A 16,978-nucleotide genomic window follows, 5' to 3' on the forward strand; every position below is an offset into this window, starting at 1 on the left:
TTTAGGTGCCTTACTATCAGGGACCACCATCCCATGACACCAGGCCCCATGTATTGAAATAGTCTGTTTATGCTTCTGCCTCTCCCTTGACAGAATGGAAGATCCTCGAGGGTAGGGACAGTGTCCTGTGCATGTTCGTCTTTGTACTGCCTGCTGCTTCCCTCCCCTCCCCAGGGCAGGCACTGGACCTGCTTTAATACAGTTTTGCTAAATTAATGGATAAATGAATAGATGCAAAGAAGCTCTGGTTGATGCCAAGTTGCCACGGAAAGACAGACACTGATGGGGGCTTTTGGAAGGACACGAAGCGGAAGACCAAAGAAAAGGCAAGGGGAAGACATTTTCCTCCTCCAGAATGAAACTGCTCAGACAAGTGTATAGAAATGATTCTCCAAGACTGAGATTTGCAACAATCCAGGGAGCTGGAGCTTGTGGATGGGAAGATGGTGGATGAAGTGATTTCAGGAATGTCCCATCTTACACGTTCAGGGCTGGGGTAAGAATATGATCCTATCAGAGGAACGTGGCCATCCACCAGCTCTTTGCCAAGGCAGGAGACATGGCCAATGCAGCCGCAGAAGGAGGGAGCTGCCTTTGCAGGGGCAGTTCCTGAGAGAAGAGGCCACGGGAGATTCCCACTCTCAGGTCGGGCAGCAGGAAGGGTCATCCATCTTATTAGGAACTTGGTACCAAGGCAGGTGGCAACGGGAAGAGAAAGGGTTCGCAGGCTTTGGTTCTCAAGGGAGGCAGTTCTGTCTCTCTGTGGACAAGCTGGAGTTTAGGAGGCATTGGTGGCCTCTGAGAGGACGTGGAAGAAAGTTTAAGAAGACTGCAGTCAGGGAGATGAAGAAGCCAAGCAGGGCAAGGGGGATTTGAAGGCTGAAAGGAGAGGCAGCCTGGACAGAGGGAGAGGACACCCAGGTACGGGTTGTGGCTCTCCCCAGGGGCTCGGTGGCAGGTTGGGGGGGCTCTCCCTGACCATGAGTCTTCAGATTGTGTTTGCTTTCTCTGTGATCTGGTCCCACACTACCTCTCTGACTTCTTCCTATGGCTGACCCCTTGCCTCACTCCTTTCCAGACACTCTGGCTCCACGTGATTCCTTGAATAGCCCAAGAACACCATCACCAGGACCTTTACACTCTCCATCCCCTCTGCCCAGAGTGCTCTTGCCCAGAGGCCCCTGTGTGGCCAGCTGCATCACCTCCTGCATCTGTGCACAGAGGCCCCTTCCCCGTGAGGCTGTCCCGGACCACCCTGTGATGTATGGTAACCTGCTCGCCAGCACTCCTTCTTCCTCTGCTGCATTCTTCTCTGCGATATAGATCACAGTCTGACATATTATGTATTTGCTTGTTTGTTTTTTACCTGTTTCTGCCCTGGAGAAGAGAATCTTTGAGAATGGAGGGATTTTTGTTGTTGTTGATGGCTATATCCTTCCATAAATATTTATTAAATAAATGAAGGAATCGGCACCTTCTTATGGGACCCTCCACTGATAGTCTGGATCTGAAATCCTGGCTCTGCCTTTACTGGATGTGTGACCTTGGACAAGCCACGGGACCTCTGGAGGTCTCTATTTCCTTACCCGAAAAGCAGTGTTGGACTAAATTGCCTCTCAAGGTCCCCTAGGACTCTACAAATCTAGGGGAACCCACCCAGGGGGGTGGGATGAGGTAAGGGCCCTGGCATCCCTGATTCTCTCATAGACCATCACTGCCATTAAAGCCTTAGATGACACTTCTGCTCCCAGACTAGGGTTGGGGGTGGCAGTGCCACCAGCCCTGGGGCTGGAAGCTGAGAACTGGCTAGAAGGCTGAGGTCAAGGATTGATGACTAAGAACAAGTCTCAGATCCAGGGTGAGGGACTGTTGGGGAAGAGCTGGGGCTGTTGCGTTTTATTTAAATCCCTGGTAAGGATCAGGAAGCAGGCAATAGCTCAATGACACATTAATTAACTTTGCAGATGATACTGGATCAGGAAGGTGTTACACCCACCCATCTAAGTGAGAGAGACAAAAGGACCTGGGAAGGGGTCAGGAACCAGGTCAAGAAATGGCAACAACGAGCAGCAGCTGTGGCCAAGAGGGGACAGAACTTGTGTCCTCTGGTCAGATTGGGGGTGGAGAGGATCCATTTTCCGAATACAGATGTCCAGTGGACGGCTGGGGTTGGGAGTGGTCGTGAGGACTGCAAGTTCCTCTGGCCGTCTTTGAATCGGTGTACCCATCCCTGGTGGAGCCTGAGCCCACTTTCTCACATCTGGGTTTGGAGGATGGGGAAAGGGGGCAGGGGCAAGGGACAAGGAAGATGAGTAACGTTTATGGAGCACCCACACTGAATCAGGCCCCATACACATCACTTCTTTTGAACCCCACAAGAGTAATGATCAGACGGGAGGAAAGTGACATCCAGAGAGACTAAGAAACGTGTTGACAGTCACGATGCAAGAAAGTGGCAAGAGGTGGGATTCAGATCGAGGATGGAGGTGGTGATTCCAAAGCAGGTTAACGGCCCCAAAGGAAAAGCTGGAGTAGCTGCTGGGTTTTCAAACTGCCTCTCAATTTTCAGGACAGAGATCTGAGTAAGTAACAAGTGCCCCCAAGGAAGCTTTCCTTAGTACCCTAGGGTCATGCAGGAACCGGAAAATTTTCTGCTTTCCTGCTCAGATGGCCTGACCTTCCTAAGTAGTGGGGAGAAGGGAACAAGGAAGAATGGAAGAACTTTGGGCACCCGGAGGGGAAAAACCCTCAGGACTAAAAGCGCCAGAGCTCTTGCAGCCTGTCGTTGAGAAGAAGCCAACGTTCCTGAAGGCCCAGTTCTGTTCTGGTCACTAATCTCCCTCCCTTTGGTGGAGACAGGGACCCAATGCATTCTGGGTAAGCGGTCAAGCCCTGGCGTGAACCACCCCAGAGAACGCAGGGGTAACTTCAGACAAGGGTAACTTCCCCCATGGAGGGCTGGGCTGTCTCCAGCCTCAGGGGCTTTAAGACATCTCTTTTCCTCCAGGGAGCTGAGAGATGGAAGCATTCCTGAGCCCCTTGCTGGGAACTCAGTGGGTGACCCCAAAGGGGACTCGAGTCTGCTGTTGGCAGGATTAGAAAAGAGCTTCTGTTTTTGGTCGGGTCATGATGCTACTGTGAAAGGTCCAAGGTAGAGATGGCTGCAGGCCCTGGGCAGGCCTCATGGGGAGAGCCACCTGAAGGTCTAGCGATCACGCGCCATGCAAATGAGAGAACATCACTGGAGTGATGATGGAAATGGAGGGTTGCAGAGTCCTGGAGGCCCCCAGGAATGGGTAAAGGAGGAGACTGTAGGAGCAGAGTGGGGTTCCTGAGGTCCAGGAAAGGCATTCCAAGGCCCAGAGATTGCCTTGTTCGTCCTTCATCCAGAGACGTTGAGAGCAGAGCAGGATCTCAGTAAACCAGCCCCATGTTCTTTTAAGTAGCCAGCACCGTCTAGAACCTTGTATTCTCTAATTCTTGTTTGCGGCTTTGCGTCCATGATCTGTACATACATACCTCCTTAGTAAGATTGCTCGGAAACCTTTCTTCTAGCCATCTGTGTGTTTGCCAGAAAGGAAGACATAGGTTTTTCATGCCCAGGTCAGTGGGCAGAGAAGCGCTGTGCCCCTGGTAGCCAGCAGGGGCAGCGGCAGGGACGACCCCAATTCCAGAGCCCAGATGAAGCAGTCGTGATGAAGATGGGGAATGAGGATCCCAGGCAGGAGAGTCGGGGCCTGGTCCCTTCCTGCTTGGGCATGGACACGTCAGAGACTTCAGCACAAGTTGGGGAAAGCCCCGTGACACTGCTCCCAACCCTGGCCCACCTCTGTTCTTGTAGAGGGTTGCGAAAATGATCATCGTGGAAAATATTAGAGGTGGCATGGATGGTAAACTTCAAGCAAAAGGAGTGGTGAAATTTCAAGACCTGGGATGCTGGGAGAAGCTGATGAGGCCAGACATGTTCCAGGCCTTCTTAGATGACTGATGGGGGAGTGATCATGTCCTCAGGGCTGTCCCAGGGACTGCTGTGACCAAGGGGTTCCAAGCGTCACTCAGATCTTCCCCCTTCTTCTGGAGACCTCATTCCTCTCCACACACAGAGTGGGTTTTCTAAAAAGAACCACTTGAGATAGATTTAGGATTCTGACCTATTTTTAAAACCCCATGGTACCTTTTAGAAAGTCATTTTCCCCTAGTCGTTAAGGTTTCTGCCAGTATGATTTCTAGTCTTTGGGACACACAGAGGTCTCCTACTTTCCCCGGGTTTATTATTCCAGGACACAAGGGGAGCTGATCAAGGCTGGGAAAAGGCAGCTCACAACCCCCTCATCTATGGCAAGCAAATTCTGGACTAGCAAAAGGGGATCAGTAACGATTGGCCATAGCGCCTGCCTACATTCACCGGAATCCATCTTCCTATTCCTTTTAATATACTTGTGAATAATACATAAAAACACACATACACACACACACACATACACACTCACTCACCACCACCTCACCGCCACCACAACCACCACCATATAAAAATATAAGTAAGCTATTCCTTGCCCCCAGTTCTCACAAAGTATCTTCTCATTTGTATCCAATTCCATTTAACTGAGTACAATTTTGCAAAGAGTCATCACCTTCCGTAGGCCACTCTGGAGGGGTATGTGCATGGGGGGAGGGCATCCTTTCATTCACCCCCAAACAACTTAGAGTTTCCACACTTTTATGCCTGATTTTGTTCCTAGGCCTCTTCTTTGCAAAGCCTCCCTTGATTCCTTCTCATGATAGCCCCATCCAGGCCTTTCCTCTACCATACCCCCACTTCACCCCTAAGTTTCAGGGTTGAATCTCCTCTCCCCATATTTACAAAACCCAGGCAGGTTGGGTTGCTGGTGTGATGCTATCTGGGGCAGCCTTATCTAGCTACAAGGTGTGAATCAGAGATTACACCACACAGGGCTGGTACCAGCCAGGCAGGCTGCCATATTGCCAAGTAACCCAGTGGTTGAACAAGGATGGGTTGAGCAATATGCACCAATGGGAAGTGAGTTTATTAATCATGCCGCATAGTACACTGTTGACGAAAGTATCACTCTGAAGGCCTGGCTTGATTGGAGAAGGTGCAGGTGGGGCTGAATGCTAACTGTGACGACACCCAGTAAGCTATCTTCCTCTGACGATGTGCACTTGAAAAACACATAGAAATCTGGAAGGATTCATCCAGTTTAGCAAAGAGATGGATTATATGCTCCATCATTAGGACTTTTCGGCCATCTTGGATTCCCTCTGTTAAAAAAGAAGGATACCTCCTTGTGGCTGTACACAAAGTTGCAGCTTGGAAGTTTCAAAGTTTCATGAGGTGAGAGAAGGGAATTCAAGATGGCAGCCAGTGACCTAGAACTGTGTGGGCGAGAAAATTTAAGACTGCATCTTGCGTTCTTGTTATTGATCTCTTACTTCAAAAACATTCTTTTCTAAGGCCAGAGCCCACCTCCTCCACCCAGGTCTGCCTTCAACGTCTCAGTAACTATAGCCAACCAGAAATACCACCCACATTTTTCACTGTGATGGGCCTACATGGAGGGCAGGATGCAGGGGTGGGGTGGGGGTGGGGTGGGGGGCGGGGGGGGGCGGTGATAAGAGCAGTTTCTGAGCAGGGACATTATAGTATAGTTCTGTCACTGTATGGCTGGCCTGAATGGCACCCCAGGCGTTGAGACACTGTCCCCCATTCATAATGTCACGCTACATTGACATAGCTCTGTATCAGACACCAAGCCCCTAAATGTTGCTGAGGCAGATAATATGCAAAATGCATGGCTGAGAAACCCAAGCAAGAGGGCAGGCAGGAGAGAGAGGATTGCTTTGTCCAAAGACTGTTCTAGAACAAGCCTCCCAATGATAAAGGATTCTAAAAGCGATGGGAAATAAGGTGAAGGGAGCAGGATGGAGATGTGGACACGGGAAGGAAGTGGAGGGTACATATCTCTTCAAGAGAAACGGAGAAAGCTCTAGGGCTGGCAAATCACATCAGTTAAGGAAAGGGAAGGTTCTGGAGAAGAAAGCTCATAGGGTAGGGAAGCATCACTTCTATGGGTGATAGAAGTTGTAAGATGGGAGGGATTACTGCTCTATAAGACATTCCCTGTATTTCTCCAAATTCCTGTGTTCTTTCTTCTCTTCTAAGCATCGGCTCCTTGGGTAGCTCATAAGAGCTAGGACAGGCAGCTACAAATAATGAGGCCTGGAGTATCCTGTCCAAGTGTGACTGCGTTGTAATGCTTTTAAACCTGATTTTTCCCAATTATCTGACCACCAAAAAGCTTTCAATCTTTCTGGTTATCTTGCCAACAATGAAGAACCCCCTCTCAAATCTCCGTCTGTTTCTCAGGCTTCAAAAGCTCTAGCCAGAGTAGTACTCAGTGTGGCCGCAGAGACCACCGCAGGTCCTATTCTGGTGCTCCCTGAAGCCACCAGAGAAATAGTTCATAAGCCAGGAGATCCCCTCCCTTCTACTCTCAAATACCCATTGGAAACCAGAGAGAAAGATTCTAGAAGGTTCCAGTCATCAGCCCCGGCTCCCATGAGCTTATCTAATCTGTTCACCTAATCTCTCTGGCAGTTTGAGGCTCCCAGAAGGGTGGAGGAGAATCCCTAGAACCACAGTAGAATTCTCTGAGAACCAGAGTAAACACTCAACATTGAGTTTGAAACGCCAGAACCCACACGAAATTCTAACCGACTTCTAAGAACACCAGACTCCATGTTTCCACGGTGAGGGGTTTCAGAGCAAGAACCACAAAAACCAGGCGTAAGAACCTATCAGACCAACCACCAGCCAGAAACAAAACAAGACAAAAAACGGGCCAAACCAAAACTTTATGCTATGAAAACAAGAAATAAAATAAGGAGATTTCTAGGCCGTCTGATTGTCAGCAAACACAATATATTTACTGTATTAGCATTTGCTCACAGTGCAAATGGTACAACATTACACCATTTCAATATTTCAGTTTTTAAAAATGCTGTTTTCATGAACTATATTATATTGGCATAACAATGTGACAAAGGAGCAAATGAAATGTTGGTGAAGAATTTCACCTTTTCACGATAACAAGCATATTTTTTTAACCTTAGTATAAGGTACTATAAATCCAAGAAATAAAAACATCCACAAAATATATTACATCTGGTTTGTCTTTTTCTAAGTACTCAACTTTATACAAAAGTCTTTCAAAAAATATCATTCCCCATAGGTTTTCCTGTTTAAAACCTGATTTTTTTCTCTCAGTTCACATAAGTTAGAGTGCATTTTCTTTTGCTGTTTTTTTCTTAAAACATGCAGACATATAAAAAATCTGGATAGCACAACCTTTTGGCAACAAAGCTAGTTTTCTCTTAGTTTAGCTTAAATGTCTGAGAACAGTTTTATTAAAACAAAGGAAAACTCAGAGTTATCATGCAGTGACATGCATATACCAGAAGGAGTAAGGAAAAAATATTAAAGGATATCTGATTCCTCCTTCCAGCTTTGAAGTGACCAAAATTTTTGTTTTTAATAATCATCACATTATAAAAAGTATTCAGCAAAATACTGTCTCTGCAAAGAAAGATTTTACCCTTCAGCTGAAAAAATATGGGCCCTCCCGGCAAACTTCATCCACTTCTCTCTCCTTCTACAAAAAGTCCAAGTACCTGGAAGTCCACAGTCCCCTGCTCTTTGATTTTTTCCCCCCTTTCACTAGACTCCTTTAGTATTATCTATCCACCACCAAAAACACCGGTGCTTTTTTCTTTAAAAAAAAAAAAAGTGGGAAATGCATAAAGTGACTTTAAAAACAGACATTCTGTAAACTCCAGACCTTTGTTCCTTCTCTCTGGGCAGCTTACTGACCACAGGAGAAATAACGCTAACAGGGAACAGTACATTCAGGCAAGACTGCACTGGAAGCTGTGTCAGAGAGTAACCTTCCCTACTACTCCACTTCCAAAGAGTCACCCCTGTGTGGAGGAGGCTGGGGAGAGGGGGTGCCTGAGAAGAGGTGAGGTAGGGCGGGGAGAAGGTGAGACTGGGGTATGGAGAAGATGTGCCTCATTCGGCAACATGGATTAATGCAAACATCCCCATAGCTTTGAGGAAAATTTGGACAGAGATGTGTGTATATGTGTGTATATGGATGTATATATACATACTCACACACACATACACACATGTAGATATAATCTCATCAGTTAAATTTTTCATAAAAAATAAATCATTTAAAGCTGTAAATGCCTACAAGTTCTCTTTATTCCGGTGCACTGCACTGGATAGCCAAGTACCTTAGAGGTTTTATTTTACTAGGAATACATATTGTGTGCATGTTATATATAAATGTATATATGTGTGTGTGTGTAGACACACATATATACATACATACACACACACACCGTATTCATAAATTTGAATTCTACCTGTTGTGTTGGTGATGACAAAGAGAGAGAGGAAAAGAAAGGCTGCATTCCCATTAATGGTGGGAAGAGAAATGGGTATGTGAGTGAGAGAACAAAAAGATGGCAAAATGGGGTGGTTGGTTGAGGCCTGCCTTTTTGGAAAAAGATTTGGAAAGAGATGGGAAAAGGCTTAGAGGGGAGAAGGGAGAGGAGGGGGAAAAAGGGCAGAGGGCAAACTCAGGAACAGAGATTTAAAAATCTCTGGGGCCGAGGAAACACATTTTTTTTAAAGGCAGGTTCAGTGATGGCTGCTTCTTCTCCCCGAAGATCAAACTGCCCTGAGGCCTTGAGAGGGAAGCGCTCGGAAAAGGAGGGATTCTGAGGGGCCAAACCCTAAGCGGCGGTAGCAGCACCGCGGCGGCGGCACCCGAGGCATTTCTGTGAGAAACATTATTTCGGAGCAGATGGAAGACCGTCTCGTCCCGCCACGTGCAGGCCCCCAGCGGCCTGGGGACCCGAGGTGGGGAAGAGTTTGGGGTGGACATAGCCCAGTTCAGCTCAAGAGTCTCGCACACACACGTCGGAGCGCGCGCGCGCGCACACGCACACACACACACACACACACAGAAACACACACGCACACATACACTCACGCGAGCACGCACACTCGCGCGCATCCCCGCACGCAGGCGCGCGTGCGTGCGGCGGGCAGCAAGCTCTGCGCTTTGGTGCGCTCCTTACCCCCTCCCCCTCTCGGGTCTTCGATGGGGAGCCGAGGGAGACGTGGGGAGAACCGTGAGGTGCTTGGGTCCAGCGAGGCTTGGGCGGGCCCAGCCTTCAGTCCCCCGCAGGTCCTTGGCCCGGCCCGGCGGCCCCTGGATCAAGACGATCCCAACTGAACAAAGCGGGCTAGACGCCACCTTTCCGCCCCCACGCCTTGGCTAATGGGGGGCAGCAAGGGGAAGGCGCCTCCTGCCCTGGCCCCCGACCGTTGGCCGGTGTGAAAGGGTGGAAACGGGGGACAGCGAAGGGAAACAAGGGGCCTTACGTCCATGGAGAGGCCAGGGCGCGGCCCCTGCGCCTCCGTGGCTAGCTTTCCGGCTGCATTCAGGCCAGCAGCCGGGAGACACTGAAGGGGAAAAGTGTGATCTGGGGGCCCGAGCCTCAGGCGCAGGTGGTGACCACAGGGGCCAGGGACACCGGGGCCGCCGAGGACGCAGAAGGCGCACCCCCCTTCTCCGCCTTCTTCTCCTTTTGCTTGAGGTGGATTTTGGCGTGGCGCTTGCGCTCGTCGCTGCGCGCAAACTTGCGCCCGCAGAATTCGCAGGCAAAGGGCTTCTCGCCCGTATGCGTGCGGATGTGAGTGGTAAGGTGGTCGCTGCGGCTGAAGCTCCGCATGCAGATCCGGCACTGGAAGGGCTTGTGGCCCGTGTGGATGCGCAGATGCCGGGTCAGCTCGTCCGAGCGGCTGAAACGGCGGTCGCAGCCCTCCGCCGGGCACGCGTGGGGCCGCTCGTGTAGCGGGGTCTTGCTGGGTCGGTTGGGGTACTTGCGGGGCCGGATGGGCTTGAGCGTGAGCGGCGGCTGGGGCAGGCTGCCAAAGCCCGGGTGGATCTGCTTGTCTTTGAATGCCTTGATGGTCTCCAGGGGGGTAATAGGGGGCGGGTTGACCCGGATGGGGTCCATGCCCTGGAAGGGCTTGTGCTCCGGAATGGAGCCCATGTCGTTGGGGTGGTGGTATAGGTTGTAGTCAGGAATCATGGGGAAGAGATTGCTGTCCAAGGCCGGTTTGGCCGATTGGTAATCCTGGGGGGAATAGGCGAGCCCGGGGTTGCCCTGGGGATCGTGGAAAGACACAGGCTCCGAGTAGAGATCACTGCAGTTAGAATAGGGGGGCAGCGCCGGATACATGGCCTCCACTTCCCCCTGCGGCGGCTGCACCATGCTGGCTGTGGAGGTTTGCGTGCTGAGTGCCCCAGAGGCCGGGGGCACCCCCAAGATGCCGGCGCTCATGAGGCTAATGATGTTGTCCTGGCACCAGTTGGAAGGGGAGTCAAAGGCGAACTTTCCCAAGTAGGTCACGGTCTTGTTGCCAGGGGCTGGCTGGAAGGAGCCCGAATAAGAGAGTTCCGGGTTGGGCTTCTCGTTGGTCAGACCGATGTCCATCACATTCTCTGCGGAGAGCGGGGGAGAGAGGGGAGGGGTGAGTGAAGCCGAGTCGGCTCCCAGGCAGGGGCGCCCAGGTCCTTGCCCAGGTGTGGAGGTGCGGCCGGGTGGAGTGCGCAGCGCATGGGGTAGGCTGCGCCAGGCGCAAAGCGGGCGGTGCCGCGCTCCCGGGCGCAACCTGGATACAGGAAAATACTACTGATCGGGGTGTGGAGTGGCTGCTGCACACACACCGCACACGCCGTACACACACACTCCCGTACCACACACACACACACACACACACACACACACACACACAGGCGCGAGCGCGAGAAGCATTGTTGTTATTCCCGAGGTGGGGCGGGCAGGTAGCTGCAGCTACAGGTAGTTTCAGACCCGAAGCGCGCCGGGCTCTCGCTCTCCAGCGCACACAACTCGGCCTCTTCCCCTAGCGCTGTCCGCGCCGGACCCCGCGCCTCTCCTGCCCCGACGAAGCCCCCGGTGCGCACTGCGCCCGGGGAGCTGACCCGGAGGGCTCCGACGCTTTGTCCGCGGCGCGTAGAGGGGTGCTGTCCGCAAAGGGAGCTCTCCCGCCGCCTCCCCCAGCCCCAGTCTCCTCCGGGCCTGAAGGAGCTTTCGGCTTTTGCTGGAGGGGGAAAGCCCAGCCTCAGCTTAGCGAGAGTGGAGGGCGGCGGAAAACCGGCCGGTGTCTCCATGGCGGGAGTGGCCGCTCTTCCCAAGCTCCTCGGTCCGGGGATCGTCCCCTGTGGCAGCCCCCGCGCGGGTGGGCCCCCACCTTCTCCCCTCCCCGCCGTCCCCACACCCCCACGGCTTTGCTGAAAGCCCTGGAAAGGCAGCGTCTTAGTACCTCTCCCACCGCGGGGACTCCACGCCGCACATGGCTCCATCCCGGGTGGGAGGCTGAGGGAGTAAGGGGGGAGAGCGCGGGTGAAAAGGGACGTTGGGCTCCTCCTGGGAAAGGGGGCGACAGCATTACGCCTTGCGCACAGCCCGGCGATCGCGCTCCCTAAGTGGAGAACCCCAGAGCCGCTTGCACCTACCTCCCTTCGGTCGGCGGCTGCCCCCACCCGGGAGAACCGAAGCCTCTACCGTGGCGTCGCCAACCGAGCCTTCCCGATCGGGGAGGGCGGGAGGAGTGGGTGGGAAAAGCAACTCGACCCCCGGAAAATTCCCAGCGCGCCCCCCATATCTCCATCCATCCATCCATCTATCCATCCATCCATCCATCCATCCATCCATCCATCCATCCATCCATCGCTAGCTCGTTCCCTCCTCCTCTTCCTCTCTCCCTTTCCTTCCTCGCCGCCTCCCCGCCGCCCTTACCTGTAGCCATCTGATTGTAATGGGCTACCGAGTCGCTGCTGCCAGAAAAGAGGTTGAGCGCGCTGGGGATCTCCTCGGGGTACAGATTGTCAGGCAGTTGGTTTAGCAAACTGCTCATGGTCACCGGCAGCTTCTCGGCGAGTTTGCCGGTCATAGCACTCCCGAGCTGCCGCCGCCGCCGCCGCCGCCACCGCCGCCGCTCGCTCTTAACGCAGCTTCCAGGCAAGCGGCATCGGAGAGGCGATCCGTGGTGCAGGGGAAAAGCATGCGAGAGGGAAAGTTCGGGAGGAGGGGGGAGGGAAGAGGGGAAGGGGTGGGCCTGGGGAGGGGATCTTCTCTTTTTGGGGGGTGGGTGGGAGAGAGGGCAAAGGAGGGTAATCCTCTTGGGTGCCTCAGCTGGTGCCGTAAGAGGCTGGGTCGTGGCGTGGGGGGGGGGGGCGTGTGCGGGGTGGGTGGGTGGGTGCTGGGCCGGGGGGGGATCTCGGCCCAAGGGGGTCGCACGCGGCCTCAGTATTGATAACACAAACAGACGCGCGCCCGCGGCCCCCCCGCCCCCCGATCCGCCACCGCCACCGCCGCCACCGCCGCCACTGCCGCCGCCGCCGCCTCTGCCGCTGCTGCTGCCGCTGCTACCACCACCACCAGCCCCGCAGCTTCCTAGCAAGCGCACTGCTGCCCAAAAGCTCCCAGCCAGGGAACTCCACCAGCCTATTTATCTGAGCCCCGGGAAAGCTCCGTGACGTAGCTGCCCATATATGGACAGACAAAGCCCAGCCGAAGGGGCGCGACGTCACAATGGAAGCTCCTCACAATGGAACATTAGAAAGCAGGAAGCGGGCCGCAGCCAACGTGCGGCGCCCGCACCGCTCGCGGATCTTAAAAAAAAGAGAGAGAGAAAGAGAGAAATAGAAGAGAAGAAGGAAAGAAAATTCGAGAGGAGAGAGGAAAGAAGGGTGTAACTGAACGTGCGGCGTAAAGCACGCAGCGCGGGGGTGAAAGAGCAATAATCGCCTGTGTGTTTATTTGATGTCTGCACTAGGAGAGCGCGCTTGTAGGACAGGGCGCCGTGGGGTGGGGTCGTTCGCAAGTGGCCTCTAACAGCCCCCCAGCAGGAAGAAAGAGAATTGAAAACACTCGGCGGGGTCCCTTTGCAGCCTGGGAACTTCTGGGGAACCCGGAAGGTGTGCGCTCCGACCCTGCCCCGGCCGCTCTTCTCGCGTACAGGATCCTGCCTGGCACTGGGACAAAGTCCCTCTGAGGAGGATTCCAGCGGGTCAGGGATCTCTGGTCCAGTATCCCGGGAACTTTTGTGCCGCCCTCCCTCCGATGCGCCGCCCACAGCCCTGCTGCTCCCTGGGCCCCTGACCCTGTGCTGACACCCGGCTGAGCGCAGTGGCTGGGAGATTTCGTAGCTGCATAGCGGCTGCGCGGGAGGCGAGAACTCCTCACCTTGGGGGTCGAGGATGTGCAGTTTTGGTGGTGAAGGAGAAGGAATGAAGTTGAGGGGATAGGGAACACGTGCACCAAACCCTCCATAAATTCCCTAATGGTTCCAAAGCACCCCTTTGGCCACGGGATGGCAGGAGGGCCCAGCAGGCCCAGGCGCAGTCGCTGTCTATTGCTGCCTGCGAAGGGCCCGCCACTGAGTTGCGGCAGCAGCCTGCCGAACCACAGTCTCTGAGCCACCACGACGACCTCCCCTGCTCTCTACCCTCCCCCTCGCCTTCCACAGGGCTGTCCCCATTGCTGACTGCCGGCGCCCTGCAGTCAAGGGCTGCCTGTTTGCCGACCCCGAGCGCTGTCACCTCCCAGAGAGGCAGCAGATCCCGGGGGCGGCTATGTTCCCCGAGGCCTGTTTTCGGAGCGCGCGCGGCCGGGCCGCGGGAGAGGGAAAGGAGAGGAGGGGGGCGTGGGGGAGCGACCCCGGATCACACCGGCTCAGCGTGGGAGGAGTCCCTCCTCGTTGGCCGTGTGGGCGCGGTGGATCCCGCGTTCCTCGCTGGGGAGTCGGGGTTGGGGGAACATGCATTTCTCAGGGGGAGTGGGAGTACTGACAAGGAGGAGGAGAGGATCCCCGGGCCTCACTCCGTGGGAGGGCCACGCGGGCCGGGGACGTGTGGGAGGAACTCCCGAGCTGCACATCGTCGTGGGGGTGGATGACAACCTCTCTCTCCTCCCCTCCACTTCACTCGGTGGAGAACTAGGGGTGGGAGGGCCCGGCCTCCCCCGGATCTCCTCTGGTTCTTAGGAAAGGAGGGATTCCCGCCGCCGCGGGCCCCCTCTCCCCCGCCCCTGCTGCCGCTCCCGCCAGGCTACCCACACCTATACCGCGGAGGCTCTGCGCCCCTGGGCTCTCCTCCGCCCGCGCGGCGCGGGGAGGGAGCGCTCTGCAGCGGTCCCCAGCTCCGGCCGGAATCAGGGCATGCAGCGCCTCCCGCCCCCGGCTCCCTCCCAAGGGGGGGCGATTGGCCGGCCCGGGGGCGTGGGCGGCAGTGTGAGCCAGGCTGGGCGCGGGAGGGGCCCTGGCGGCTGCAGGGAGGGTCGCGGGGCGGCGGGCCAAGCCGGGAAGAGCCATACAAGGAGCGGATCCGGTGACGCGCCGGCCGCGCCCCTTCTCCTTCTCTATTTGGCTGCTGATTCCGGTCCCCGGATTTGCATATTTTGGCATCCAGTGGAAAAGGAAAGAAGAACGGAACCCGCAGCCTTTAAAGGAACCGCACAGGCTGTAGCGTCACCTAGGGAGGCGGTCTGGGGGGCGTGAAAAATTAGCCAGCGGCTCTGGCCTCTGGCCTTGGAGCTTGGCAGCTGGGGGGAGGCGGGGAGAGGCGGGGAGCCGCGGCCACCAGAGAGCTTCGGCCGCTCCAGTCCCAGTCCTGGGCTCTCCGCGGTGCTTCCTGCTGCGAGTGCACCCGGAGGGTCTCTGCGGGTTCCGGCCCAGGACCAAGAGACGCCGCGAGGTCCGCGGCCTTTAGGCGAGCCGCAGGCCCCAGTAGTGACTGCAGTGCCCATGTTTCCCAGCGCGAGGCACAGCTCAGCCTGCGGGGGTGGCGGGGAGGAAGTGAGAGCCCTCCCGGCCGCCCAGCTCAACTCTGGAGGACCCTACCGTGATGCACCCCCCTCCCACCTGTTGAGACCTCTTCCCGGAGAGGAGGAGATTGAGGAGCTGCAAGCCCCAGTCCTGTTTGATAGGGGCCTACATTAGGAAAGGCAGAGGCAGTGGGAGCATTTCGGATCCTTGAAAGCTTCCAGGGCCCCAAAGACCATGGAGGAGTGTAGCCATTCCAGAGATGACCTGCAAACACTTTTAGGAGAGCTGGACCTGTTGCATCCAAGCAGAACAAGTAACAGGGTTTTGCAGGCCTGCTCCAAGCCTTTATGCCTGTTGGTGAGAATGGATAGGAGTCTTTTTGGGCAAGATGTCTGCCCCTCCTTCCTACTTGTCCATGACCTAGAACGGGAGCCTTCAATTCAAACAAGTATTCATTCAAACTTCAGTGTGATGTTGGGCAAATGTCTGAATCTCTTTCTTGGCCTCAGTTTTCTTGTCTGTAAATTGGGATAATAATAGTACCTATCCCTTTGATAATCCTCATGGAGCACTTTTGCCAGACCCCTAGCCAGCACTCAGTAAATGGCAATCATTATTGGTAAACTATATTTTCCCCAACCCTACCATGTGACTGAAAAGCCCTTTTTCCCCTTGTGTGTCTTAGGAGTGAGTGCGGTTGGTATAGGGAGTAAAAAGGGCCAGGTATGACACTGCATCCCATATCAGTGTGATCATATACAGGAAGTCCTATTTGTGTGCCGGGTACCTGCTGGGCACTATGTCATCGCAGAGATGGTGAAGGAATTGTCCCCACTGTGCGAGAACAGAGGGCCCTCAATAGCTGGTGGTGACATAAAGTAGGAAACCAAGAAGTCACTCAGTTGCTCTTTAACACTCTGGAGCATCCTTCTAGACTTTTTATGGAGGGTGGCTATGGCTCCAAGGTGGGGTGGGGGACTCAGGTGCCCTTCCTCCCCTCCTCTGCCCTGGAAGGAGCCATGCTGGGGAAGGCCTGCCTCTACAAGCATAGGTTCTCACTGCCTGGTTGCTGGTCGGGTTGCAGCCCGCACAGGCGTCCCCTGTCAACCTGGATGATGGTGGCAGATGGAGGGCAAGGTTCCGTGGCGGGTGGGGACAACCCTGGGTATAGAGTAGGGGTGGGGGGTTTGGAGTGGCCCCTTGCAGACTAACAGCATTCTCCCTTCTGCTGGCCAAGTCTTGAATTCAGCCTAGAAAAAAGTTTTTTTCCTTCCCTCCCTCTTTCTTTCCTCTCTCCCTCCTGAACAGGGGCTGAGGGTGAGGTCTCACTTTTACTGGTGGGCTCGGGTGAGATTACCTGAACTGCAGGCCCCGGACTTGTTGGAGAGTGAGTAGGCACTGGTTCAGGGCGTCCTTACCCTGGAGATGGTGAAGGGCAGGCCCCGCCCCTCTGCAGCAGAGCCAAGGCTGCCCAGCCCCCCGCTGCTTACCTCTGGGGGCAATGGGTGTGTTTGTCTTGGTGAAAGGGTAGAGGAAGGAGGGGACTTGCCCTACAAACCCACCACAGAAAAAGACCAGGTTGGTGCTCTGTCTTGCTCCGTAGTCACCTCTGCCCTCTGAACTTGAGCTCCCTTTTGCTAAAGATATCCAGTCCTTCTCTGCTGTCTTACAAGCAAGAAGCCCCCAATTAGTTCAAACTGGGGTGCTGGCGACTTAATGCATTACCCATCTCAGCGGGTATTTGCCTTTTTAACAGAAAATGCTTAGAAGAGGGTCATATATAACCTAAAGGGATTAAGCCTACCATTAAGCATGGTGCCTGGAAAATGGTAGGAACTCATATATGCTGGTGGGCTGAGGTCTAATGGTGGGATGTGAGGCCCAGTGACAAGGAGTAGGAGTTTTGGGGTGCAGAGAGCATCTGGGGTTCAAGTCACACCAAGCACCCATGTAGAGGGCCCACCCTGGTGGGATTGCTCCCGAATGATAGCTCCCTCGAGGGCTTTCAGTTGCTTTCCATTTTGGGTGTCC

General features: G+C 54.6%; 1 protein-coding gene across 2 annotated transcripts; it reads right to left on the minus strand.

Moving 5' to 3' along the window:
• Positions 1 to 9,591: 9,591 nt before the first annotated feature.
• On the minus strand, positions 9,592 to 12,073 carry EGR3 (early growth response 3; the record flags this gene model as incomplete). 2 transcript variants are annotated; one of them, XM_082656857.1, is made up of 2 exons in its annotated part: positions 9,592 to 10,601; positions 11,920 to 12,073. In XM_082656857.1, 2 exons carry the CDS (start codon positions 12,071 to 12,073, stop codon positions 9,592 to 9,594), a joined length of 1,164 nt encoding a protein of 387 aa, XP_082512983.1. The 2 variants fall into 2 exon arrangements, with proteins under 2 accessions (XP_082512983.1, XP_082512984.1); XM_082656858.1 differs by lacking the exon at positions 11,920 to 12,073 and adding an exon at positions 11,444 to 11,496.
• Positions 12,074 to 16,978: the final 4,905 nt, after the last annotated feature.

Source organism: Grampus griseus (assembly GCF_964374135.1).
Source record: "Grampus griseus genome assembly, chromosome: 6".
NCBI classification, from domain to species: domain Eukaryota; kingdom Metazoa; phylum Chordata; class Mammalia; order Artiodactyla; family Delphinidae; genus Grampus; species Grampus griseus.